Source organism: Vicugna pacos, chromosome 5 (genome assembly GCF_048564905.1).
Source record: "Vicugna pacos chromosome 5, VicPac4, whole genome shotgun sequence".
Classification (NCBI taxonomy): domain Eukaryota; kingdom Metazoa; phylum Chordata; class Mammalia; order Artiodactyla; family Camelidae; genus Vicugna; species Vicugna pacos.
In genome coordinates this window covers 68828678-68855939 of record NC_132991.1, presented here as the reverse complement: position 1 = coordinate 68855939, position 27262 = coordinate 68828678, and the positions used below count along the sequence as shown (strand labels likewise).

Here is a 27262-nt window from a genome sequence, read left to right as displayed (position 1 = left end):
TCCACTACTATTAACTAAACTCCACACTTTATTTGGATTTCACTAGTTTTTCCCTAATGTCCTTTTTCCATTCTAGATTCCATCCAGGATACCACACTACATTTTATCACGTCTTTTCAGGGTTCTGTGGGCAGTGACAGTTTCTCAGATGCTCCTTGTTTTTGGTGACCTTGACAGTTTTGAGGAGTACTGGGGAAATATCTTGCAGAATGTCCCTCAAGTCAGGATTGTCTGTTTTTTGTTTTTTGTTTTTTTAATCACAAATAGATTGGAGTTATGGGTTTTTGAAAAGAACAGCTCAGAGATGAGGTGCCTTTCTTAGCATATCAGGGATAGATGACATCACTGGTGAAGTTAACCTTCATCACTTAGTCAAGACAGAATTTGCCGGGTTTCTCCACTATGAAGTTACTATTTCTCCCTTTCTGTAGTCTATTCTTGGGAAGCAAATCCCAAACTCTAGCCTACTGCCGAGAAGGTAAACAGGCAATGGGGTGGGGAGGGGTGGACTAACAGCTGTCTTGATTCCTGATACCTTCCCAGATCCTGGTTCCAGTCCTCCTGAGGCCTGACTACTTCCTGTCCCATCTTTATAAGAAATTATTTCTGGGACGCATTCTTCTGCTTGCAATAAAAAGAACCTTGGCTAAGATGTTACATATTTTTGAAGTATTTTGCATATAATATGAGACAATGAAGTCTAGCAGGGAAAAGTGCCAAACTGTTGGGTCTGTGTTCTAGATCCCCTTAGCCACTTCCATGTCCTTCAGCCTTTGACATGTCCTAAGTTCTCTGGGCCTCGGTGTTGTTATCTGTAAAATGTGGGGTGGAACTGGGGTAGAACTACATGCTTTAATAGTCTTTGGTTCTATTTCATGTGGTTCCCACACTAACTACATGAAGCAAGGCAGTTAAAAGAAATAAATGTTTAGATATTTATCCAGAGTATTATAATTTTTCTCCAAGAGGACCCAGACAGGGGTGGCATTATATAGGGACAGTCCTCAATGTGATTTGAAGAGCACCAGAAATGCTTTCTTATCTTAAAGAATTTCTTTTCCTGTCTTGAGTCTCTGGAATAAACTTTACTACAAACTCCATTCCTTGTTTGGTGTGTAACAGTTCTGTCTGCACACAAGCCCCTCAGAGTCTCACCTCTTAACCCTCTTACACTTCACCCCCCAGAAATAGTGGTGCAGCTGTTTCTTGCATAACGTTTTCCCATCACATAATATATATGCTAACCCTTAAAGTGTAACAGAGGTGTGTGCAACAGGTAATGGAATTCACAGGAGGGAATGACCACTCTTTTAGGAAGATCTAGAAGGGTTTCACTAGGAAGGTTGTAGGATAGCTGGGATTTGAAGGATGGATAGAATTTTTTCAGGTAAACACAAAGAGAAGATTTTTCCAGGTGGAGAAAATAACATGCACTTCAGTTATAAGACACTTCTTTTTTAATAGGAATACACGACTAGGAACAACACTAATATCTTAATATAAGTAGTCTGTTGGTTCATTTTACTCATTGACTGAAGGTTCCAGGGTAGCACAAGAATTCTGGGTTCCTGAAAAAATGGGAAAGAAGGTTAGAGGTGAAAGTGCCAAATATCACTCTGCTTATCTCCGGTAAGATCTGGTTTACAGCACCGAAAATGTCTGGAATCTCTTCAATACATGATGACAGTGGAACTGACAGTGATACCAATCTGAAGAGCGAATAAAAGGTGCTAAGCAATCAAGACTGATGTAACAACGGTGATCTCAAAGCAAAAGAATAACAGTAGTATTTTACCTTTATAAGAGCATCTGAGAAATGCTCAAAAAGCATCTTTGCATCCATTAATTTATTCAAACCTGAGTGAGGTAGTGAGGACTAGGGACACCAAGGCTCAGAAACAGTATTTCCATTGCGCTAGCTCAAGGATGACTCTCGTAACTAGCAGAGCTGGACCAGAATCCAGAATAGCATCCTTCCATCACACTTCTGGAACAAATCCAACCCTCAGGGCGACATGATGAGAGGCTTTCAAAAGAATCCGCAGGAAAGGATATTCCAATAACAGAAAGTTCAAAGCAAAGATTGTGAAAAATTATAGTGTTCTGAAAAACAAAGGCCCAAACCATGTAATGTTGGATGATTATTTTGAATTCCCTTGATTCCCCGTCAGGTTGGGTCCTGCACGGACGTTTAGGTTCACTCTTTGTTTATTACTTGGCTTGAGTCACTAAAGTTAGTTGATTGCACAGCTAGAGTGTGCAGCCCAAACCCCTGAGGGCTCATTCCTTCCCGCCTCTGCTTGATGAAAATTTCTCAAGTGAGTAGGTGTTATTTGCCAAAAGGGAGCTTCACTTAAAAATGCTTACCAGGGAGAGAAGAGTCCTAGGTTCTTCTTCTCAGGAAACTTTTGAGTAAATAAGTACGGAAATTTGGTTGAATTTTTTAAAAATTATAACTCATTTTGGTTAAACTATTATTTGATCAGTTTACTTCCTTTTTTTAATCATAATTTTTCCTATTCAGGAGTATTGGAGTGTTAGGTTGCAATCACTTTCCCTCAAATTTTGTGGGTGTTTCTTCACTGTATTTTGGTACTTGGTGTTTAAAGAGGAGGAGCGTGATGATATTGATTCCTTTTCTTTGAGGTAGCTTTTGTATAAAATGTCTAAATATTTGTCAGATTTCTTTTTTCTATTCTCAAATTTTTAAAAAACTTCTGATTATGAAAGTAAGATTAGAGATTACAGAAAATTTGGAAAGTACAGGAAATTTAAAGACGAAAATTAAAAATAATCAATGAAACTACTACTTCAAGATAACTATTGTTAATATTTTTTGTGTGTTCCCTTCTAGTCTTTATTTTTAGTGTATTTTTAGTACAGTTAACATAGGTTTGAACTGCATGGGTCCACTTAAGTGCATTTTTTTTTCAATAAATATACTGGAAAATTGTTTTGAGATTTTTGACAATTTGAAAAAACTCACAAACTGCATAGTCTACAAATACTGAAAAAATTAAGAAAGAAATGTCATGAATGCATAAAATATATGCAGATACTAGTCTATCTCCACGTACACATAAGAGGTGAGTAATATCTAATATAAAATTAATAATGTGTTAATTTTCTTACTGTTTTATAATGTTGCTTTCAAGAATTTTATTATTGTATAATATTCCTCTCTCTTTCTCTCTCTAGTAATTGTAGCAACTGTACCTATTAGCACAGGTAAGCGATTTTAAAAAATGGAACAGTGTTTCCAATACTATATTATGACTATGACTGTAATCTGTATACCACAAAAATTTCATAACAACTTATTCATTAATGTATAGGCTGGCTGCCATGAAGCAACTGTACTGCTTACACTAGGCTGCCATAAAGCAATCATATTGCTGTTGTTCATTATCTATGCATATATAAATATGAATTTCCTTTTAACATTATCTTTTCATTTTTGATGTCAAATGTTAGTAATATGTATAACATCTATAATGTTTTATATCATGTAAGACAATATTGATGTAGTTATTGACAGACAAGATGATTCATCTTGTAAACAGACAATGTAAACTTACAGTATTGATAAGCACAGTCCAGTACTGTAAATATATTTTCTCTTCCTTATGATTTTCTTTTAACACTTTCTTTCTCTAGCTTATTTTGTTGTATGAATACAGTATATAACACATTTTACATACAAAATATGTGTTAATCGACTTTATGTTATCGGCAAGGCTTCCAGTTAACAGTTGGCTATTAGCAGTTAAATTTTGAGGGGAGTCAAAAGTTATGTGGATTTTCAACTTCATAGGGGGTCAGTGCCCCTAACCCCCACATTGTCCAAGGGTTCACTGTACTTATAATTTTCATTTACTTATTTTAGTGGAGGTACCAGGGATAGAACTCAGGATCTTGTGTATGCTAAGTGTGTGCTCTGCCACTGAGCTATACCTTCACCCCACTCACCCTGCCAAGAAACTTTTAAATGTGAATTTGTAAACAATTCTAAAATATTTCATTGAAAGACTGATTCTTAAGACTTGCAGCTATGAACCTCATTGAGAATGTGATAAAATATGAATCCTCCAGAAAGGGCAGTATACACAAACCTCCAAAATTCTGCACAGCATTTCAAAGAGTTCATGAATCCTCTATATATTCCAATTTAAGAAGCTTTGATAGTAATGACTAACCTCTATTAAGTAATTTCTGGGTGCTAGGCACTTTTTTTTTTAACATTTTTTATTGATTTATAATCATTTTACAATGTTGTGTCTAGGCACTTTTTTAAATGTTTTATATGTATTAACTAATTTAAGCTTTATCATAACCCCATGAAGAAGGTAATATTATTGTCCCCATTTTTCATATAAGGAATTTAAGGCATTGACAGGTAAGTAATTGACATTACTCAAGATCACACAATTAGAAAGGGGCAGAACTGAGATTTTAACCCAGGTGATCTAACTTCAGAGCCCATGCCTTTTTTTTTTGGAGGTGGGTAATTAGGTTTATTTATTTCTTTTGGTGGGGGGTGGAGGTACTGGGGCATGAACCCAGGACCTCGTGCATGCTAAGTGTGCATTTTACCACTGAGCTATACCCTCCCCTTCAAGGGTCCACACTCTTAATCATTAATCTATATTGCCTCAACTGAGTTTTTGTGAAGGTGCAGTTGAAGCAACTATTGACCTCAGCTGAGAAAGTTCAACACCATGCAGCTACATCTCTGCTGACCAGGAAACCAGAGTTAATAGTGGACACCACAGTTTGCAGACCATTCTTCTCTACTGTACCACTAATACAGGGCTAAAAAAAAAAAATGGCTTTGAGACTGCTGTGTACATAGAGAAATGAAATGTTGATGATTTCAAAACAGCACCTAAGTTTTTGGAAACTCTTCCCATTGATTGGTGAAGTCTGTGTATTCCTCTCCTTGAAACTAGAGAAATGAATCTAAAGGACAGAACATGAAAAGGGAAGGCAACTAACTCTAAGCACTGCATCCTTGTATTACTTGATTGGTAAGGCTTCCTCTTATTCATTTGGTTGCATTACAGCCTTCTGCCTGATTCTGTCAAGTTATTGTGGATCTGTTTCTAAAGTTTGGAGATGTTCATTCATGTTGATCTTCTGGCTGGTGAAAAAGTTTATGACTTAGAAGATAAAATACAATGAAATATAGGATTGTATTAACAATTATTTTTAAATTATTGGTTAGAAAGTACATCATTAACGGTAATATGGGACAACTTGTACTAATGGAGCAAATAAACATATATGGTAGAGTAGTTTGCAAAGAAAGGAAACTGCTTGCCACAAGAAGGTATTGTCAGCTAGCCCCATCAAATGACTATCCAAATGCTAATTTTGACTAGGATCCCATAGTACTGCTCTTATACTGTGTCATACGGTGTTTAATCCTAGTAAGCTAAAATGAATGCTACATACATCGTCTGCATTTTGTCGTAGATGATATAATAGGAAGTAACTCTTAGAATTATAATTTTGGCCAGAGAAGTTAGAGTTAAGTCAGATCAATCATAAATTCATTTTTGTATTACATAAAGAGGTGTTTTATAAAATAAGATATAGAATTTGCTCATTAACTGAAATGTCTTGCTTTGTGATGTCATCGTACTACCAGGCATAAATGAACAGGAACGAGCAGGTAGACATGAATTAAAGTCTCAGTCATCTGGCACATGGACATAAAAAGGGAGGAAACTTTTCAAAGTAGCAACAGGAAACCAAGTGCTGCAATATGTGATTCAGAATCTGGTTTCTGGTTATGGGCACGGCACTAAGCTACACTGTATTTGAAATTAATGATTCCCTATAGGTAGTAATCAAATATTATGGTGTTTGGCATCTCTTATGCCTAATTGGACAGAGAAGGCAAGTATTCAGAGAGCCTGAAAATTCTGTATCTTTTCACAGCCAGTTTCTAGATTGCAAGACTGAAGTCAATAAAGTGGATTTGTTGATAATATTGGCATAGCAAAAGTCCTAAAAAAAATCATGAGTAAATATATTAATAAAATTTGAATGAGAGAAATGCTTGCTGCTTCTTTTTTGCAGAAATTGACAATCTCAATCTGATACAGAAATGAAAGGCACCCAGTAAAGCTGTAACAATCTTGAAGAACATGGTAGGATTTACACTTCTTTATATCAAAACTTACTCCAAAGTAACAGTAAATCAATACTGTGTGGTATTGGCATGAGCAGAGACATTAAGATCAATGGAATAAAATGGAGAATTTAGAAATAAACCCATACAGGTAGGATTAACTGGTTAGTTTGTTTTTTTTACTATGATGCCAAAATAGTTCAAAGGGAAAAAGAGTAGTCTTTTCAACTAATGATCCTGAAACTAAACGGTTATCCACATGCAGAAGAATAAAGTTGGACCTCCACTTCATACAATATACAAAAATTAACTCAAAATTTACCAAAGACTTAAAAGTAAGAGCTAATACTGCAAGTCTTAGGAGAAAACATAGAATAAATATTTATGATCTTGGATTAGGCAATAGTTTCATAGATATGATACCAAAAGCATCAGCAAAAAAAAAAAAACATAGATAAATTGGATGTCATCAAAATTCAAAAGCTACATACTGTAAAGGACACTATCAAGAAAGAAAATGCAACCCACGTAGTGGGAAAAAATATTTGCAAAACCATATATCTAATTAGGCTCTAGTATTCAGGATACATAAAGAACTCAACCCAATAACAACAACAAATCCAGTTCTATATGGAAAGATATTCAAGATAAATTAACTGGGAAAATTAAAAAGCAAGTTGCAGGAGGGACTGGTACTAGTTGAGGCAGGGCTTAGGCCTGGGGCACAGTACTTAAGGAGGCACTCACTGTCAGCGCTAAAGGAGTGTAGGGCTGGTCCCTGAGAATGAGTGCCTCCTTAAAAGTTACATTTGTTCTCTCCTGTCTTGCCTTATTCTAGGCTGAGCCCTGCAGTATGCATAATAAAATCCTATACTTTTAAATAAAAATTAAATTTATAAATGTATATGTATATATAAAATTATATATGTATATTTATAAATATATATGTAATTGTGTAAATTGGTACAAACTTTTTGGAGGATTTGGAGGACAACCGATTCTTGAACAATTGGTAGGAGGGTGGTTAGTGAAGCCAACCCCCTATGTGGTTGAAAATCTAAGTACTGCTATTTCTGCCTCAAAAGCAAAAGAACTGGTAAATGACTTACCCAAGGTCAGGAAGCTGGAAAAGTTTGCATAGAATCAGGACTCAAACCCTAGTTCTTTTGATTCCATATATTGTGGTTTCTAATCAAGCACAACATTCCCCCACACTTAGTTAAAGATCTGTAAAATGAAAATACAGGGACTGTATTTGTTGGAAAAAATCTACACGTAAGTGGGCCTGTGCAGTTCAGACACATGTTCTTCAAGGGTTAACTGTATATGCAATATATACACATAAACAATATATACATAATAGTTATATAATATATATTAGTTATTATATGTATGTATATGTATTAGTTAAAGGGAAAAAAAAGGAGTAATGTATATTCCAATCTGTTAGTAGAGGCTTTTCTGGAGCACGGGGTTATGAGGGATTTTCTCAGTCATGTACTCTGAAATCTTGTGTTAAAAAACAATTAACAATTGTACATTTTTGGTTACAGGAAAGGTTACAGGAAAAGCAAGAAACATTTTTTTAAAATAATAGGGTAACCACACAAAAGAGATCTATGTTCTATATATGTTTGAATACTGAGTTGAGCACTTTGTACATCTGTGGTTCATATCATATAACTACTGTGTGAGGAATGAAATAATGAAAAAATGAATATTACTTGCTTTTGAGACATGTATTTTAAAAAGTATATGCAGCATCCCTCTGATAAATTACATTCTTGCCAAGAAGAAATTCAAGTTACACAAGCAAAAGCCAATTATAGCTTCTATCTGAATAATGTCTTCTCATATATGCCTTACTCATCTCTCCTAAAGATCAGATTAGATGTCTTTCATATGGAAATTTCAAAGCAGTTCATTCTCCCAACAACTCTGAGGTAGGTGTATTTTATCACTTCTATTTTCCATATGGGAAGATTGATTTCCTGTGAAATAAAATGAGTATTCCATACCTCATTACTGTTAGTGAAACTAAGAGTGCCATTACTTCATTGACCCTTTTTTTTTCCTTGAAAAGAGACAAAACAATTTTGGGGTAGGTAAGCCAAACTAAAACAGCTATTCATGTGTTAATTTTTTAAAAACACGAGTATTTTAATTTTTTGTACTTTCTAAACAAGGTGGAGTATTTTTTAGTTTACTCTATACCCCAATAGTTGGTTGGGACAATGTTTTCAAAATTAAAATTTCTATTTTAAAAAATATATATAGATAGTCAGAGGTAGAAGCTCTGTTGTAGCTTCATCAGAAATCTACTGTGGGTATTAGGTCAAAAAAAATTATTACAAAAAAAATGTACTTACAGATGAAGTAATGTAGTTTAGTGACTAGGAGACTTATTTTTAAAGATCCTGACCCGGCACGCTGAAAGGATACAATAAATTCTTGGAAAATGGAGGGTTAAAATACCCTTCACTTGTGCCACTACTATGCTAACCATTTTATAGGCACTACTTTGTTTAAGCCATAACAGGGTGAAGTGGTTCCTATCATTATGCTTCTCATTTTACAAATGCAGAGCCTGTTAGTGAGACTTATTTAACATTAGTCATGTTCCATAAGGTAAGAAGGGAGGGAGGATTCTCAAAATCAAGTCAATAATGCCAAATCTGATTCTGCCATTTTCTCCTTTTTTTTGGTTTAGAAGTTTTTATTTATTTTTTATATATACGTATAATCGTTTTCATATTCTTTTTCATTAAAGGTATATGTATTAGTTAAAGGGAAAGATATTAAATATAGTTCCCTGATCCTCCTTGTTTTTTTATACACCCCTAGCTTGACTCAGGTGTATGATTTTAACATACTATTTTGAACCCTGTATTTCTGAAAATACCCATTTAAACAATAATTACAACCAATTAATTATTGATCAAATGTCTATGCAGTAACAGTAAAACTATTCCAAATTTTTCCTATTCTCATTTTTATTGTACTGAAGTGATTATGCTCAGGATTAACTTTCTCCATGTACATTTTACAACAAGATTTGCTTCAGTCACCAGGTTTTTGATCCGTACCAATTTTAACTATTTCAACGAACTTTCTTTTGTAGCTATTGTTCCATTACTTCCTTGGAATTTGATTTTTCTCCCCCTAACTCAGTCAAAACATTCATTGGGTTAAAGTGGTGGGATCAAAATATCCCTTTTTGCCTAGGATACAAGAATGCAATATAGGTCATTTCTTATGATAGTGGATGATGAGAGAAGTAATACCTACTCTAGCTACCTCCACGGAAGGAAGGGAGGCTCCAATGCAAAAATTGTTGTGAAAGTGCTCCATAATCAGTAAAAGTTAAGTAAATGTCACTTTACTGATTTTAAAACAAATCATATAAATCCATCCTCCAGGAACTGTTCTAGAAGTCAACCACCTTCCTCTTCCTGCTGTGACATTATTTGCAAAAATGTTTGCAGACTTCATCTGATTTTCTAAATATATCCTAGCGAGCTAGTGACTTCACTCACTGTTCTCTTGTCATTTGTTTTCCATTCAGACCTCATTAATTTTTTTTTTTAGTTTCTCTAGCCCTAGTACTGAAGTCCTCTGTGATGCAGAGATCAACATTGGCACTGTAATGGATTCATACTATTGGTTATCAGTTTCATCATCTTGGTTGCTGTAATTGTTGCATGGGATTGGATGAGAATATTACTGGCTGGCTGTTCTTTGTGAAAAATTAAGACAAGTCTGTCACCAAATAGATGATATCTCAGCAGGAGTGCAGGTACATTGTTGTTACAAGAAATTCTCCTCTTATCACAGCTCTCTCTCTTGCTTAATACACAACTTGTCTGAATAAGAGTTTTAAAGGGCACTGGTAATCTAAGCAAAGCTTACAAATTCTAATATTTAAGGCCTAAACTTTACAGATTAAGGTTATTTTTTCCCTTCATATATCCTAAAAGAGGTTAAGGTTTCAGACATTGTTATTGACAAACTAAAATTTTTTATAAATATGCTGATAATATCGGGTAAAGGCCCATGGAAAAGAAGTGATCCAATTTCATTATTGATTTTATCCTGTTCCTAAGGTTTGTATAAAGAATAAGAGAGTTTTCCTTTAAAAAAAAAAAAGTTTTCCTTTAGGAATCTGCTGCATTTCTCACGTTTTTTTTTTTTTTTTCCCAAGTATTTTTATATTATTTAAAAGTCCCCTGGCAGGGGAAGGTATAGCTCAGTGGTAGAGCACCTACTTAGCATGTATGAAGTCCTGGGTTCAATCCCTAGTACCTCCATTAAAAAATAAATAAACCTAATTACCTCCCCCAACAATATGAAAAAATAATAGTAAAAATTTTTAAATAAATAAAAGTACTCTGGAAAAGAAGTGAAAGTTTGAGGATTAGCAATGTAATTGTTACTGGCAAAATGCCTTTCAGGTCTCTTTCTTTTAAAAAGCTTTATTGAGATATAATTCACATAGAATACAATCACCCATTTAAAGTGGACAATTCAATAGTTTTAGAGTATTTATAAAGTTGTCCAACCATCACCACAGTCAATTTTAGAACATTTCATCATCCCCAAAAGAAACTCCTTACCCAGTACCAGTCACTCCCCATTTATTCCCAACTCCCCTTTCCCTCTAACTCTGGACAACCACTAATCTACTTTCTGTCTCCAGATTTGCCTATTCTGGACATTTCATATAAATGGAGTCATACAATTTGTGGTCTTTTGTGACTGGCTTCTTTCATTCAACATAGTGTTGTAGAATGTATCAGTACTTCATTCCTTTTTATAGTTAAATAGCATTCCATTACATGACTGTAACATTTATTTATCCATTTATCAATTGATGGACATTTGAGTTATCTCTTCTTTATAGTTACTACAAATAGTGCTGCTATGACCATTTGTGTGGATATGTTTTCATTTCATTTGGGTATATACCTAGGAATAAAGTTGTGTCTTACAGTACCTCTGTGTGTAACTTTTCTTTTTTTTTAATTTTTTTTGGCAGGGGAGAGGAAAAATTAGGTTTATTTATGTATTTATTTTTAGACGAGGTACTGGGTACTAAGCCCAGGACCTTGTGCATGCTAAGCATGCACTCTACCACTTGAGCTATACCCTTCCTCCCAGTGTGTAACTTTTGAAGAGCTGTCAAACTACTTTCTAAAGGAGCTGCACTATTTTTACATTCCCACCCGCAATGTGTCAGGGTTCCAATTTCTTCACATCCTTAACACTTTTATGTGTCTTTTTTTTTTTTAAGCCGCCTTAGTGAGTGTGGAGTGATACCTTCTTGTGGTTATGATTTTCATTTCCCTAATGCTAATTATATTGAGCATCTTTTCATGTTTTTAATGGTCATTTGTGTATCTTCTTTGGAGAAATGTCTACGTAGATCTTTTGCCCATTTTAAAATTGGTTCACTTTTAATTCAGGAAATTCATTTTATATCTTAAATTAATTTGAAAATTTCTCCTGATGCTTCTCTGCTTCTTAAAAGGTATGCTTTATGTTCAGTCATTTATTCATTCAAAATAAGCACTGAATTTTTGAGGACCTTATATGTGTCAGAATTGGGCTAAATACTGAGGCTAAAGTCCCAGCCCTTAAGGAGTTCAAAATCTCCTGGCTTCCTAAGGAGATAATTTGCAATACAATGCTGTAAATGCTATTGTAGATCTCACAGTAAGAGATTAAAATGGCCCAACAGTAAAACCCTTGCATGGATATAGACATGAATATTTTAACAAATATTACAGAGGAAATACAATGGAGCCCGCGTTTTTTGCTCAAGGTGGAAAAAAGTATACAAATTATACTTCTCATCAGTCAATAGAGTTACAGAAGACACTGATCACATCAAGCATGGAGACAGCTGAGTGAGAGACTCTGCATAGAGCAGAGCTTGTAGGGCACAGCAGCCTAGCCTCCTGGACAATACAATTGATAGAGTCTCTATTTGAAGTGAACATTCAGAAATTACAAGTGAAGAAAGTATCACTGGTTTTGCAAATAAAAATAAAGTCATTGATCTCAGAAGCCATCTTGCATCCCAGCCAGATCTGCATTGTGCAAGAACAGAACGCAAAAGAAAATCAGTATTAGACTGCACAAGATAAGGTAAAACAGAAAACGCAACCTGATTATTTGCAGCTAAGGGTTTTCACCAGTTGTATAATGAAGGGCAGATGGAAATAACTATCAGAACCATCTACATATGATCTATTTATTTATATCATTTATGGTTTGTTGCCACGTAGACATGCTTGTGCTGATTACCTATGGGAGCTCTTTTACATTATGGGTTTTAGCCACTTGGTTAGTCGTTTTGCTGTCTTCATGATGTCTTACTCTAGGGAAGCAATCCCATTCCATCTAAATATATGGATCTGGTGGAACCTGCCAAGGACAGTTAAAATTCTAGGTCCTGAATGGCTTACTTACACAGTTTCTATTATACCAAGGGTTGAGAAATGATATAATACAATACATGAATGATATAATGTAATAAAATAGGAGAAAAAAGAGTCACACATGCAACTGGTAATAAACTAGAGTTACTAAACAGCATATTAACATATCCAGAAGATTTAAATAAATATTAAGATATGGTGCCAGTAATAAAGTATCATCTGTGAAGTAATTTGGTTTTTGATAATATGCAGAAAGTTTGCTTAATTTTTTTGCATTTCCTTACCTTGAATATAATTTTTGTTCTGGATACTGAAGATTACTTGTTTTTTATTTTCTTTGTTCTGAACTACTATTTTGAGATAATTTTATATTTTTCTGATTAAAAATATAATACATTGTAGGAAGTAAAAATGTATAGAAAATTATAAAGAATGAAATAAAATTTAAAATTACTCATAATCCCTTCCCTTCCCAAATCAAAATCGAGAACGATAAAAGTGGAAGAGGAATGTTATACTGCTCCAGAGTGTGGACTAAATTTTTTGGGAATATAGAAGATAAGGCAAGTAATGCTGACCTGGGAACTGGAGAATGTTTAACCTGGGAGGTAACAATAGGCTGGGTTCTGAAAAAAGAACAGGAGATTGTCTGGAAAAGGGGAAGGAAAAGGCAAGTGAAAGAAATAATCTGTAGAAAATTATAGAGACTCCCCCCTCCCCCACCTTTTTTTTTAAGTTAGAAGGTAAAATTTGGGAAAGGACCTGGATTGTTCAGCCAACTGCGAGAGGCTCAGTGTTTAAAGCTGAAAATAATGTAAGGACCTTTGTTCATAAAACTCTATAGGTAGGATTGTCTTTAGCATATTTTTTTTAACTTTTGTTTGTTTGGGGGGATAATTAGGTTTATTTATTCTTAATGGAGATACTGGGGACTGAACCCAGGACCTTGTACATGCTAGGCAAGGACTCTAGCACTGCACTATAATCTCTTTCAGGATTGTCTTTAGTTATACTAAGATAAGTGAGGTAATGAGCAACTGGAAATGGGATGTTGATTCTTAGCCTTTTAAGTAGAAAATTGTTACTTAGCCTAATTAACCCACCAGACTTTCCCCTCCTTTCCCATTTTTTTCTATTTCTAAAGTTTTGTGGCCAAGAGAAAAAAAAAAATCCTTATTGGGAGATATAGGAAGGCAGGACAATGGCAAATAAGATTTCTTACAGATGTTCTACATAAAAACTTGGCAAACAGAATGCATATGAGTAATCCTTAGCTGTGAAACCATTCTAGTAATAGTTTGTGTTGGGTGCATTTTCTTAAGGGCATTTATTTTTGGTATGTGGAAAAATTATTCTGTAATATTTAAAAGAGGGGGAAAAATCCACAAGTTTGGCAGTTCCACTTTATATTTCTGCTTTTTCTGGATAGTTGCTGATATACTCTGAAAAAACTGATGAATATGAGAACTATATATTGGCAAACAATCCCCCCAAGAGAAATGAGTTAGCCAGTAAAAGGCAATGATGGTTTTGAAGCAGAAGAATATTAAAGATGCCAGAGATACTATAAGCCTCATGCTGAAAGAAATAGGGATGTGCCCTGAGAGCAGCCCATGACAGCTTTCTTTTAAATTCTTATTTTTATAACTTGAAATTTCAAATTTTTATAATTTGAAACTTGAATTTCTCTCCATGAAAAAGAATGTGTGGTCATCTTGCATTTTGAACATTTTTGAGACCAAATTTAGACAAAGATTTTATCCTAAATTTGTTGTGTGACTTGATTTCCTACTGCAAAAGAGGTTTTAAAAATGATCTTTTAGTGGAAGGGAAAAGGAATACATTCAAGTGGAAGAGGTTCAAATTTTAAATAATGATTAGTTTTGTGTTTGGAAAATAAAAACATCACATTTTAGCTCTAAATATCAAATCAGTTTTAACTAGGGAAATTTAAGATTAAGAAAGAAGAAAGTACGTTTTGATGTGGATATCTCTGTGTTTCAGGGGCATCTGAAAAGGATGAATATGTATTTATCTGGCAGAAGATTGTGAGGATGGGTATTACAGTAGCTTCAGCTGCTCTTGAAATTATTTGTGTAATTTCTGCAAGCAGATAATCTAGTGCAGTTATTTGGAGGTCATTATGAAAGGCCAGATAAATACTTACCAAAAGCCAGAAAAACTTGAATGCAAGGCCATAAAACGGTCTTGTTTTCTAACTTCAGTGCATTTCAAATGCTTATGCAACAGCCTCAGCATCTAAGTGAGAAAATGTTGACATTCCTAATAACTGGAAGAAGTATTGAAAAAGTATCAAACATTTGTAGAATGTGCAGCAGGAAAGGAATATTCATTATGATTTTTTTTTCTAATCCTTGAGATATAAATAAGCCTTTGCAGGATCAAATACTTTCGCCTTGTTTTGTGTCCTCAGTTGGATGGCTTTTCACTTCAGTTACTATTTCTTGAATATTTTTTGAGTATGTGGTACCATGCATATGATTTGGTCACTGCTGTCCAATATTATAAATCTTTCTGGGGAAATAAGATTTTCACACACTAAATAATAATACATGAAAGAATTAGAGAGAAATATCTTATGCTTTTAACACTTCATTAACATTAGAGGACTATGATATGCTCATGATACTGAAATAGCTTTTAAAAATTAGTATTGATCAAGCATTTGTATAAAGTTATACACTCAAAAGGAATTAAATAAATGCTTATTGATTGATTAATAATTTTCATAAGTCACCATATTTCTGAATAAGTTGTAAGGTATAATTCAGAATTTTCTGGGCATCATAAAGGGCAAATTGTATACACTGATCACATATTATGATATAAGTGGAAAAATCTCTTGCTTCCCCATTCTGGCTATGAACAGAGGGAATCATGACATCTAAGAAAAAGTAAAACAATGATTTCTTTTCTGTAAAACTGTATAACTCAAGACTCAAAATTACACAAATAGTTTCAACTATTCCATGAAATAATTTTTTAAAAAGAATTACATTTTCACTAATATAAAATAATATACTGTAGAAAGGCTTTCTCTCAAATATTTCTGTTTTCAACTTACATCACTTAGGGTAAAAGTGAAAATTGTCATTATATAATTTTCTTCAAAGGAAACTATAAATGAAAAAACAACCTATGGAATGGGAGAAAATATTTGCAACAACACAACTGACAAGGGCTTAATTTCCAGAATATAAAACAGCTCATACAACTTAATAACAAAAAAAAAACCCAAAAAACCTCAATCCAAAAATGGGCAGAAGACCTAAACAAACATTTCTCCAATGAAGACACACAAATGGCCTATAGGAACATGAAAAGATGCTCAATATCACTAATTATCAGAGAAATGTAAGCAAAACTACAGTGGAGTATCACCTCACATCAGTCAGAATGGCCATCATTAAAAAGTCCACAAAGTCTTACGCTGATGTTGCCTATTATTTAGTTACTTTATCTCTTGGAAGTAACACATGTTATACTACTCTATATAGGCTAGATTATGCTCAATAACTACTCTGTAGTCACCATAGCTTACTATAAAGGTGTATTTTTCATTCAAGATACATGTCCAGTGTATGTTCATATGGGGTTCTGCTGAGCTTTCAGGGACCCATGCTAATGGAAGCTGCACCATCTTGTGGGTGTATTATCTGGAGTACTTAGAGCTTCTTGGTTGTTGTGGCAAGAAAAGATAGCTGGAGTGTCATACTGGCTCTTCTGTGTTTTGGCTGGAAATGACACACGTTACTTCTACTACAGCTTCACAAAGAAGCTGGAAATATTGAGGAGCAGATGATATGTTTGTGGATCACCAGGTCTCTGCCACACATGTCCAAGTAGCCATACTTCCTACACAGGTCCTAACAGGACAATTTCTGTTGTCCACACTCTGAACAAGAGAGACTTAAGTTTGCTTTTAGGTCCGGAGGATGTCAAGGAGGGGTCTGCCTTCGATCTTATTTTCCTTGTGCTTTACATCTGGGATTTCCCCTCTCCCTACAATTACAACTGAATCTTCCAAAATGAGATTATGCCATGTCCTATTCCTCAATTTAATCCTAAAGATTAAATCCTGAAGTTTCTAAGCAGCTTTCTTTCTTTCTTCCCTTTTTTAAATGGAGGTACTAGGAATTGAACCCAGGACCTCATGCATGCTAAGCATGTGGTCTACCACTGAGTTATACTCACCCTCCACTAGGCAGCTTTAAGTTGCCTTGTGTTACTGGACCCTGAAGTATGTTCTCGTGCTAACTTCTGGGCATCTGTATTGTTTTTATTCTAGAGTTAAAATTTTTTCTTCTATTTTTCCTTGGGACAACCACTTCATGATGATAAGGTTTGTTCTTAAAAAGTATGCAGTCTCTCTGAGCCCAGGTAACTTTCATTTGTCGTCTTTCGTATAAAAGGGGTTCTGCCTTTGTCATTGTTTCAGTCCTTGTTCTAAAAATCTGCTTAGTGCTCCCAGTTCCCTCCTAAAACTAGGGCCTTGCAAGAAGACTTTTGCAGGTCTTCCACCTCAGAGGAAAGATATAATCCCTGAGGGGCCATACCATATAGTGAAGATCGATCAGTCTTGCAGATGCTGTTGGTTTGTCCACCTGGATTCCTCTGTTGCTCCCCTCATTTCCCAGTTTATTACTGCAGAGTTTTCTCCATGTGTTAGAGGATCCTTCTGTACTTGTAGAGCTTTTGGTGATTAGAGTGCTGGGGATTAACTTCCTTTTGGACACCATAGTAGTTATTAGGGTTGTTTACAGCTTTTCGTGTTTTCTTCCTCCTAGTAACGTGGGATAGAATTATGTTTCCCTTTTCTCTTGAGGTTAGGTTTGGTCATGTGACTTCTTTGGCCAATAAAATGTGAGTGGAAGTAAAACATATTGCTTCTCAGTAGAAGCATTTTAATGGCTAGAACAAGACACTGCAGCACTAGCAATTAAATTTTATGATCCCTATTGTGGCAATCTTGAAAGCATGTATCTCAGTGAAGCCTCCATCAGTCTGGGGACCTCAGTGACTACAATGAGCAGAGTCCATGTAGTGGATGTTATGATGAGTTCTCCAGGTCCACCCTTTAGGACTGATACACAACCTCTCCCAACTGCTGGAAATATTGGTGGCTGACAGCTCTCAACTGGGTCCCTCTCTGGGGGTTGCTCTTGGCTAAAGAGAGCCTTCTCACCAAAGGTGACCATCCTTCCCTGGGTGCAGCCCATATCCAATGACAAGTTGATGTAAGGGTATAAAGACCCAGCCCCCTGCCTCAATTTAGGGCAATGTTAAAGGGCCATCCCAGCTCCAGAGCTCCCTGCAGAACTGGTTGAAGTCTCAGTTGCAACTGTGCTGCAGTTCAACCTCTCCCTCTGCCTGATTTTGTGACCCACAGTCTCCAGAGATTGTTCTTGATAGTGGAAACCAGTAACCTCCTGCATGCAAATCTCAGAGTATCAGAATCTGTTTTCCAGTGAACCCCATTTGTGGTAGGCGTGACTTGTATTAAATATGTAACATGTATGAAAAATAAATCTTTGTTGCAATAAGCTGCTGAGATGTTTGTTACAACCCAATTTATCCTGACTAGTACAGGTAACAAACCTTGTCTGCCCTGCCAAGCCTTTGTTCTTACCTGAGTTTGGCTTGTCTGTCTTGCCTTAGTTGACAGATTGATTGGCAAGTTCTAGTTCTTCTCTGATGTTCTTTCTCATAGTGAGTGAACAACCATGTCCCAAGTGAGATATTACAAGAAACAACGGAAAAGGGAAGAGGGTTGCCTATCTAGCTGTCTACTAATTATTCATACCAAGTTGGTGGCATAGTTTTTTTATGTGAATTTCCTAGGACTCTTTTGTCTTTTCTATATAATTTATCATACATTTATAGTATGTGTAAGGGTACTTATTGTTTCTTAGGAAATTATTTATGCAAGTAAAAATAGGATAATCAAGTTCTTAATCCCAATTTGAGAAAGAAAAACTGTATACTACCAATTAATAAACTTTCTACACCTCTAACATACTTAAAATCCTATTGCTCTGAGTGCTAAATCTTATGTCTTGAAAGTAAAATGGTGAAACAATACAAATTTCTTATTTTAGGCCTTTTGGGCAAACACACAGACGGTAATAAAGCTAGTAAACCAGAGCAAATGCTCCTTCTAATTTTTTTTCCTTTTAAGGGATTTTATCATATAGAAAACATTTTCTCTGCCTTAAGAGTAAACAGTGTAAGACTATTTCTACTAAAGAGTCTGAGAATACTAAACTGTATTATAGAAGATATTTAGTATGATAACAGTAACTAGCGAAGGAATGTGGAGATTTATTTACATCAAATTCAGGTAAAGAGATAAAAGAGGACTTGAACAAGCAAGCAAAGAGTATGACTTCAGGAGTGTATCTTTGGAACTGCCCTTAGACACAATGAAAGACCAGCAAAACCAACCTTTAGAATAACCCTTCTTCTTAGTAACAGGGAAGGCTAGACTTCACTTCTAAGATCGCCCTCCCACGCAGATTTTCCACCTCGCATGTAAGAATTAAACACGGACTTCCGATCATGGCGACACGCACAACACCTTCTCCCCTTTCCCCCAGCAAAATCCCATTCAAGTCAACCTGACCCCTCAGGGGTATGTAAGAGCTGCAGGGCGGGGAGAGGAATCCCTTCCCCAATCCTGGTTGCCGGGGTTTTTGCAATTCAAAGAAACCTACTAAACAAATCATTTCCAGATTCGAGGAAGCTTCAGTGCCAGCAAGACCTGCTTTTTTCCTTGGGTGAGAAGACCCGATCCCACTCTTTACACCGAGGCAGCAACTCTTCACCGCAATTTTCCTTTCAAATGCCCTAAAAAACCCCTAAAGACCCCAGCCTTTGTGAATAAAGGCCCACCCTCGAAGTGGAAACCTCGCTGCATAGACAGATATGCACAGACAGCAGGATAGCGAATAGAATTGTAAAAGAAAGGGTTCTTTCTGGCTTCGCATCCTTTCAATGTTTAATATTCCTGTTAGCTAAGAAGAGCTACGGTAATGGATGCTTGAGGGAAGCAGGACACCGATTAGAGGGTAAATACCAATTTAGGGGTGGTCTTTCCAATTCCGGCTTTTGTTTTGAGTGAGGGGAGACTGAGGAGGCCAAGGTCTCCGGTTCTGGGAAAGGCGAGTCTGTCCAGGTTCCTTGGGCTTAAGGAGAGGCAGGCTCCGGCTCCAATAAACAAAGGGGGCAGTTTTGCCCCTCGAGGCTTTACTCTAGGAGTCCCAGCGGGGAAATCAGAGGCTAAATCACCGAGAAGAGTTTGCCAAAGGCTGGACAATAGATGCGGTCGCCTTCTCTTAAACACACACAGAAATCCCAAGCGTGCTCGTATGGAAAGGGTGTGTGTGTGTGTATGTGAAGGAGAAAGATCACGGCTGTCCATCGCTGGCTGCCGGCCCCGCCTTGCCCTCGCCCTCAGCTGCTCCAGGGAGGCACGCAGCTCCAGGGACCCGGAGTCCGCCTCAGCTAGCTGGGGATCGAGGGGCGGGGCCGGGCGGGGCCGCGAGCGCGCAGGCGCGGTGCCGGGCTGGTCGGGCCGCCGCCGCCGCCGCCGCCGCCGCCGTCGCCGCCCGCGCTGCACCACGGGCCCGAGACAGACTGGGCCGGGAAGAGCCGGAGACTGAGGAGGAGGTGGAGGCGGCGGCGGAGGCGGGGCGACTCCGGTGACCGGGAGCGCCGCAGACTGGCAGCTGCGGCGACTCCCCTCTTTGTGTCTGGTCTGCTAGGAGCCACTGGAAGTGCTTCCCGGAGGGGCGCGGGGTGTTTCGCCGCCTGGTTGCCCACCCCCTTCCTCAGCCACCTACATCCGCCCTCCCGCCGCCCCCCGCCCTCAGCTCGCAACGCCCGAGCTCCGCCCGGAGCCTAGGGCTGCGGGAAAACGAGGCGGCAGCGGCGGCTTCCTCGGGGCGGTTGTGATTCCCTCACTGGAGCCATTGACGGAGAAGACGAGGCTTTCACGGTGGAATCTACCTCAGGCAAGATGGAGCGGCAGCAATAAAAAAAGGGAGAGAAAGGGAGAGGAGAGCACTCGGGAGGGCCAGAAAGGGCAGCCTCCCCTTACCTCCCTCCGCCCGCTGTCTCGGGGAGCTCGGGGCCCAGCCCGCCGACCCCTCCCCTCCCCCGCCTCCTACCGCCCCTCAGCCCCCCAACCGGGACCTGCCGGACCCTCGTAGGATTGTTCCGCGAAGGTGTGCAGGCGGTGGGTTCGTCCATGGAGGCAGGCACCTTTTTCGATCCAGTCGAGGAAGAGGATTTGCTGTGCTCGAAATAGGAGTAAAGGAAGCACCGAAGCGAAACTTAGAAGGAATCCTGCCCTCCCGGAGCCACGGGCGATGCGCTTCGGCCCGCAGGGCGCCGCCGCCGCCCGCCCGGCTTCGCCCTTCCCGGCAGTCGGGAACTTGTTCTGATCCTCGGCACCCCCGTCGAGTCCCCGCTCCCCAACCCTCGGCATCCTGGATATGTTTTCTCCCAGACCTGGATATTTTTTTGATATCGTGAAACTACGAGGGAAATAACTGAGGGCCTTCTTCCTATCTCCCTGCTTCTCCCCACGGACATGCCTTCTGTTTGGGGGGCCAAAGCGAATGAACCCCCCCGGCCGCGAGGGAGAGAAGTGAAGGGAGTTTCTGCGGCGGAATGAAAGCTCTGCAGCTCGGTCCTCTCATCTGCTATTTGTCCTTTCAAACTGCATTGTAATACGGGCCAGATAAGTCAGACGAGAGAGGGGACTAGCCTCCTGGCTGGATTTCTCCGCCCGTGTTTACTTTCCATATTTCTTTGCTCTCCTGCTTCTCGGCTGGCCCAGGGATGACTTCGTCGCTGCAGCGGCCCCGGCGGGTGCCCTCGCTACTGTGGACCGTCCTGCTGGTCAGCGCTGCGGCGGGTGAGTAGCTCCGGGCGGCGTGTCGGGGCCACTTCCCCCTGTGGGTGGCGAGGGTGGAAGCCCGCAGAGGCCGAGGCCTGCGCTCGCCCTTGGCGACGCGTCCCCCGATCGCCCTGTACCTGCGCGCATTTCCCAGGCCTTCCAGGGAAATAACCTTTCACATTTTTGTGTAGTTTTGGATCCCAACTCCTCGTATTCCCCACCCCCCCACCCCCCACGTGTGTGTGGGGGAAAGACATATTGGGTGTGGTATCTTGACATTTTTAGCTGTGAGGTAATGCAAGGATTAAAAATATTTTAATCACCAGTGAACAGTGTAATCTATTATGAGATCTTTGGAAGGAGAGCTATAGATTTTTTTTTAATATAAAGAGGCGGATTTGGCTTAGAGTAAAAAGAGCATCAACTATGGAACATACACTTGAACCTTATTTTTAGATTTAGATCACTCTATGGGAATCCATGTTACTTTCATTATTCCAAAAGTGTTCCCGAATGAATTGGATTAATGTCGAGGAAGCCAGTACTGTGAGAGTCTTAGTGCATTGTATAATACTGTTTATTATTATCATTAGCCTGATTTTGTTCCAAAATATTTTGTTTATTGTATTTCCATTTTTTCTTCAATCTGGACATTCGTTTTTTGTATGCTTTTGGAATTACTGTTGGGCTTATAAGTATTTTCGGTAACTTTTTATTTAGTCATCTGATATCTCTTGGCTTTCCTGTCATTGAGACAACTTTGACCTCACTTCAGACTTCTAGGAGATTTGACTCCTGAAAGTTCTTTTTGACATTTTACTGAAACCTAAAGGGAAATGGTAGTCATCATTTCCTTAGAATATTTTGTTTTTAGTTCTCAGGCACCTTAGGAAAAACCTCATGTTCCGTTTGCAATTGTTTTTCAAGAAGTCTTTTGGCGACTTGCTTTTAGAAATTTTCAGGAATGAATTGTACATATACTTGTTAAATTTGGTTTGTAATGGCCAGATAGATTATGCATTTAAAAACGAAGAAAAAACATTCACACCTTTCCAATTACTTTTTTTTAGTAACTGTAGTTTTTCAGTATATTTCTCATTGGTATGTTAGGTTGCTTGCTTATTTCCATTTAAAAAGTCTGTATTGGGAAAATATTGAAAGAAAATTTGAACTTTCCTTTTGTGCTTTTGATATTGTTGATGTCTATGTTATGGTTGTGTTAAAATAGTTTGAATTCTGAATTCAGTGTGTTTTGACACTGGTATTTTAATATTCTTAATCGTCACAATTCCTTTTGGGGTAAAAATGAATGATTTTTGTCTAGATATCTTTATATTGTGTTAGCTGTTTAAATTCTCTAGTCATAAGCTGTGTGGTTCCTGTAAAATCTGAAGAGAGTAAAAGGCCTTAAGCTTAAGCATTCTAAGAGCAGAAATCTCAGAGAATAGACTTTTTAATGTCGTTTGTTATTCTTGACCTTAGAATGTAGATTCTCATTTATAGTTGACAGGCTTATCATTTTGGATCAGAATTGATAAAAGAGAAAAAACATTGATTTAAAAATAAACTTAATTTCTATTTGGTAAATAAAATACTAGAATAATGACCCTTAAAAGAGATGGATTAAAGTAATCACTGCTTGAAAGTAGTTTTAGTCATCTTTTTTCTTTAGTATTACGTAGCACCAGATGCCAAAATTTGTGAAGCTGGATTTCAGAGCTATAACAATACTATTAATAGTATTTATTGAGTGTTGCTATGCGCACTTTTTCATTTGATCCTCATGTATTTTCTTATTTGATCCTCGTGACAATTCTTTACTCTAGGTTCAATTATGTTCCTTTTATAGAGAGAGCGAGTGAAGTACAGAGAATTTAAATAACTCGCCACACAGTCAGTGAATTGTGGAGCCTGCACCCGTACCTACCACATTAATGATGGCAACAACTTCTCTAATTGGGAACTTGAGGTGGAGTTAGTGCCTTCACCAGATCAGCCTTTGAAAAGAAGTAGGGACACTTGACAGGATCTTGGTACAGCATTAGTTATGCAAATGTCATGGTTCTAAATGTGTAAAACTTTGCTTTGCTTAATATTGGAGTGGCTAGTGCAGTTCCATTAAGTGCTAGGTGACTAGTTATAGGGCCTGTGTAGATTTGGGGTATAGAGATGCAGTGATGTAGCTAGACAGGTGCAGATAGTGCAGCTGAACAGGAAAAAAATACTGAAGACTGATACCCCATCCCTCTTTGGGGTCATGGATAAACCCTCTATTTCTTTTGAGTCCCTCTTTTTCACTTACTCTATCTAGTTCTTGGATTCCTTAATTCTATGAACAGTTAGTATGCAACAATTAGAATTTATGAAGAATATGATGTGCTTGTTTGGTTTATAAATGAATTCTTAATTTTAATAAAAGGATAATACAAGGTAATATTTATTTAAAGATCAGCTTCTGTTAAAAAAATTTTTTTTTAAGTTGCTGCACTTTTTATTTAGGTTGTAATGGTTACAGATAACATCTAACCTTATATCCTGCCCCATCCTATGCAGCCCACTGAGCAGACTGAGCTACCCTCTCCCACCAGTCTTAGTTCTTGTTTTCCTCCTACATGCCATCCGTGGTGGCCTGCGAGGCCAGGGAGCCCATGGTATTTCGAATGGCCTCATTATTAGGATCCATGTGTGGAAGTTTCTCCAGGACACTCTGAAGGAACTCAGGGTCCTACATCATGTCATAATCCTCTTTCTCCTTGGCTGGCTCAGATGTGTCCATGGCTGAACTGGCACCAATGTCAGCTGATTCTGCTGAGTCGGTGTCATCTGATTCTTCCTGCATTTGAAATAATTCACTTGACTGTATTTCAGTTTTACATACATCTCTTAAGAAACACACACATTGTCTAAAGTAAGACTTACCTCTTTGTTCTTGAGCAGTTGGTAAATATTGTTGAGGAACTAGAAATTTAGTATTTTTTTTTTTTTTAGTGTTGAGAATCTCAAGATGTAGGCACTGCAGGAGCACCTGTGGTTCTTGATAAAATGCGTATTTCTGGTCCAGCAGTCTAGATGTACTGAATGAGTCTCTCTCTGGGACTATATATATTTTTAAAACTTGAAGCCCAAAAGATTCTGTATTCAGACTTTTTTTTTTTAAACGAAAGCACATGTTTTGCTTGTATTGTTTGTATTCCGGCAGGGAGGCAATTAGATTTCTTCATTGATTTCTGCTTGGAGGCCTGGGAATTGAACCTGGGACCTCCTGCGTGCTGAGCATGCGCTTTACCAATTGAGCTATACCCTCCCCCGAAGCCCAAAAGATTCTGATTCAATGCTGAGAACCGCTGCTTTATGTAATCAGTCTTGATTGTTTAGATTTCTTAAATATTGTGATTCAATCAGTTTTGCTGCATAATAACTGACAACCACAGAATTATAGTAGCATTCAACAGTGAGCAGTTATTCTGCTCCACTTCTCCCATTGAGGTGCCCAGGCTGGAGGGAATGGTAACATCTCTGTGAGGGAAGCTCATCTCATGGCAGTAATGGCAGAAGCACAAGAGGACAAGCCCAATCCCACCAATTTCTAGACTGTGCTCTTCTAACATCCCTTTGGCCTAGCCCAAAGACAAGGGGTAGTGCAGTATACTTTGCCTGTATCGAGGCCATGGTTAATATATGGATGTATGATACTTTTGCTGGGAAATGAAGAATTAGGACTTTCAATTGAAGATATAGTCCAGGAGGGAAACTTCTCTTACCATTCGAACAGGGGCAAACTCTTGATTAGGCCTTTGCATAAAAATTATACCAACTTTGGTCTGCACAAAAGCTATCCTGGCATGTGGGTTGCTCTCGTGGTGGTATTGGTGTTGGTGTACGTGTGAAACGTGGGGTGGAGGATGTTTATTCCAGCTTTCTTTCATGAAAGGCCAACTTTCTTAACAGTGAAAGAGAAGAAATTGAATATGGTCTCTATTGGGTAAATTCTAACTATAGAAGGTACAGAGTGAAGTCAGTATAAATCAGTTGTTTTTATAACTGTCCATACCACTTATTTTAGCACTTGCTCATGTATTGCCTTGCTGTTAAATATTAGTTTTGTGTATTTGCCTGTCCTCCCAACCTGATAATTGCTTCTACAGGACAGGGTTCATGTCTTAAATTGTTTTGTAATTAAGAGTTTAAGAAATACTGAATGAATGAATAGTAGAAGGGAATTGGAGCCAGTAAGTACTGTAAGATTGTTCAATACATCAAATGATGTTTTAGTAATTTATTCTTTGTTTGTCCCAGTTCTTTCAACTATAAAGTAGTTTAAATGTTGTAGTAGGAAGACCACTGTCTTGAGTTAATGAGAAATGGGTTCTATGTGACTCTAGGCAAATAGATTATTTAACATAGTTTTCTCAGTTGTGATATTATGGACCAAATTATGTTTGAAAAGCAGATTCCTGGACACTATTCCAGACCCACTTAATATGAATATCTGGACAGTGAGTTTGGGAATTTACATTTTAAACAAGTATCTCCCAGGTAAATTTTATGTACCCTAAAGTTTGAGAACTACTGGATCCAAGAGTCCTTTTAACTCTTAGAATTTACTTTATTTGTTTGTTTACTTTTTGTGCTAAGTATAACCTGTTCTGGATCATCTATTCAGTCAACATTGATACGAAACATTTCTTATTTTATGCTGTAAATAATTACCCAAAACCTTTTTCTTAAAACTTGCACAAAAATTTTTTTTCTGTTATTCTTGGTCTTAAAGGTGCTTATGTTATTTAACGAAAAGTGCTTTGCTCACCCAGTGTTGTATTATGTTTATTTAATTTGTGCTTTTATTTTGGCTATGTCATTATCCTTTTCCTTCTGCCTAAAAGAAAAATTACTTGTTAGTAGAAAGTGGTTTTCTTTTACTGTTGATGAAGTTAGTTAGTTAGTTGATTGATCGATCAATCGATTGATTGATTGAAGTACAGTCAATTACAGTGTATCAATTTCTGGTATACAGCACAATGTCCCAGTCATGCATATACATACATATATTCATTTTCATATATATATTTTTTTCATTAAAGGTTATTACAAGATATATTGATGAAGTATAAAAGAATTAGTGCTAAACTAAATTAGACTAGATAACATTGTTTGAGAACTGTTGATGAGAACTGCAGATGAAGTATAGATAAAAGAATTAGTGCTACAGACATTATAATTAGATGAAGATAATTTGTATCTCCTATTAGACAATGCTTTCTATTGAAGACAGGACTTACTTCATTCAACTTTCTGTATCCAGCCCCTGTAACAGTGCTCAGCATTTGATTTGTGGTCCATAATTTATTTTAGTTTAAATAGTCAGGTGACCGCAGAACAACTGATTAAACAATAAAGTACTCAAAATTAGCAATTTGAGAGAAATGTATTCATTGATGACTTACATAGGATTTAGTTCAGTTTCAGTGTTTTCTCCAATTTTTATCCATGCTTTACAATACCCAAGTAAGATAGGGATCAATTCATGCTAGAAGAAACTCAAGGAAGATAGAGACTTAGAGTAAAATCTTTATTCTTAGCAAGCGTTCTTGATGAACCGTCAGCTCCTCCATCCGAAAAAGTGTGCGGTTCTTGGGCACCGTGCTAACTTACGCTTTGCATCATCTCAGCATGCAAACAAGGGCTTTTCCAGAAAACAACTTCACTCAGCATTTGAGCAGTGTCACAAAGAAAAGCTGATCATAGAAAAAATGAATAGAATTC

At 37.5% G+C, this 27262-nt stretch overlaps 1 protein-coding gene and 1 long non-coding RNA gene across 2 annotated transcripts in view; one reads left to right on the top strand and one right to left on the bottom strand.

The window, feature by feature from the left end:
• Positions 1-1439: 1439 nt before the first annotated feature.
• On the bottom strand, positions 1440-13143 carry LOC140696648 (uncharacterized). Its single transcript, XR_012073157.1, has 2 exons — positions 12861-13143; positions 1440-1568 (listed from the first exon to the last, which is right to left on the bottom strand). It is a non-coding gene; the product is annotated as an uncharacterized lncRNA (long non-coding RNA).
• A 7192-nt stretch (positions 13144-20335) lies between these two features.
• Positions 20336-27262, top strand: part of BMPR2 (bone morphogenetic protein receptor type 2) — a 154111-nt gene continuing 147184 nt past the window's right edge. Inside the window, exon 1 of the mRNA XM_006205197.4 lies at positions 20336-21517. Coding sequence (XP_006205259.1) covers positions 21442-21517 — 76 coding nt within the window. The 5' untranslated portion in view covers positions 20336-21441. The remainder of the gene's footprint in view (positions 21518-27262) is intronic.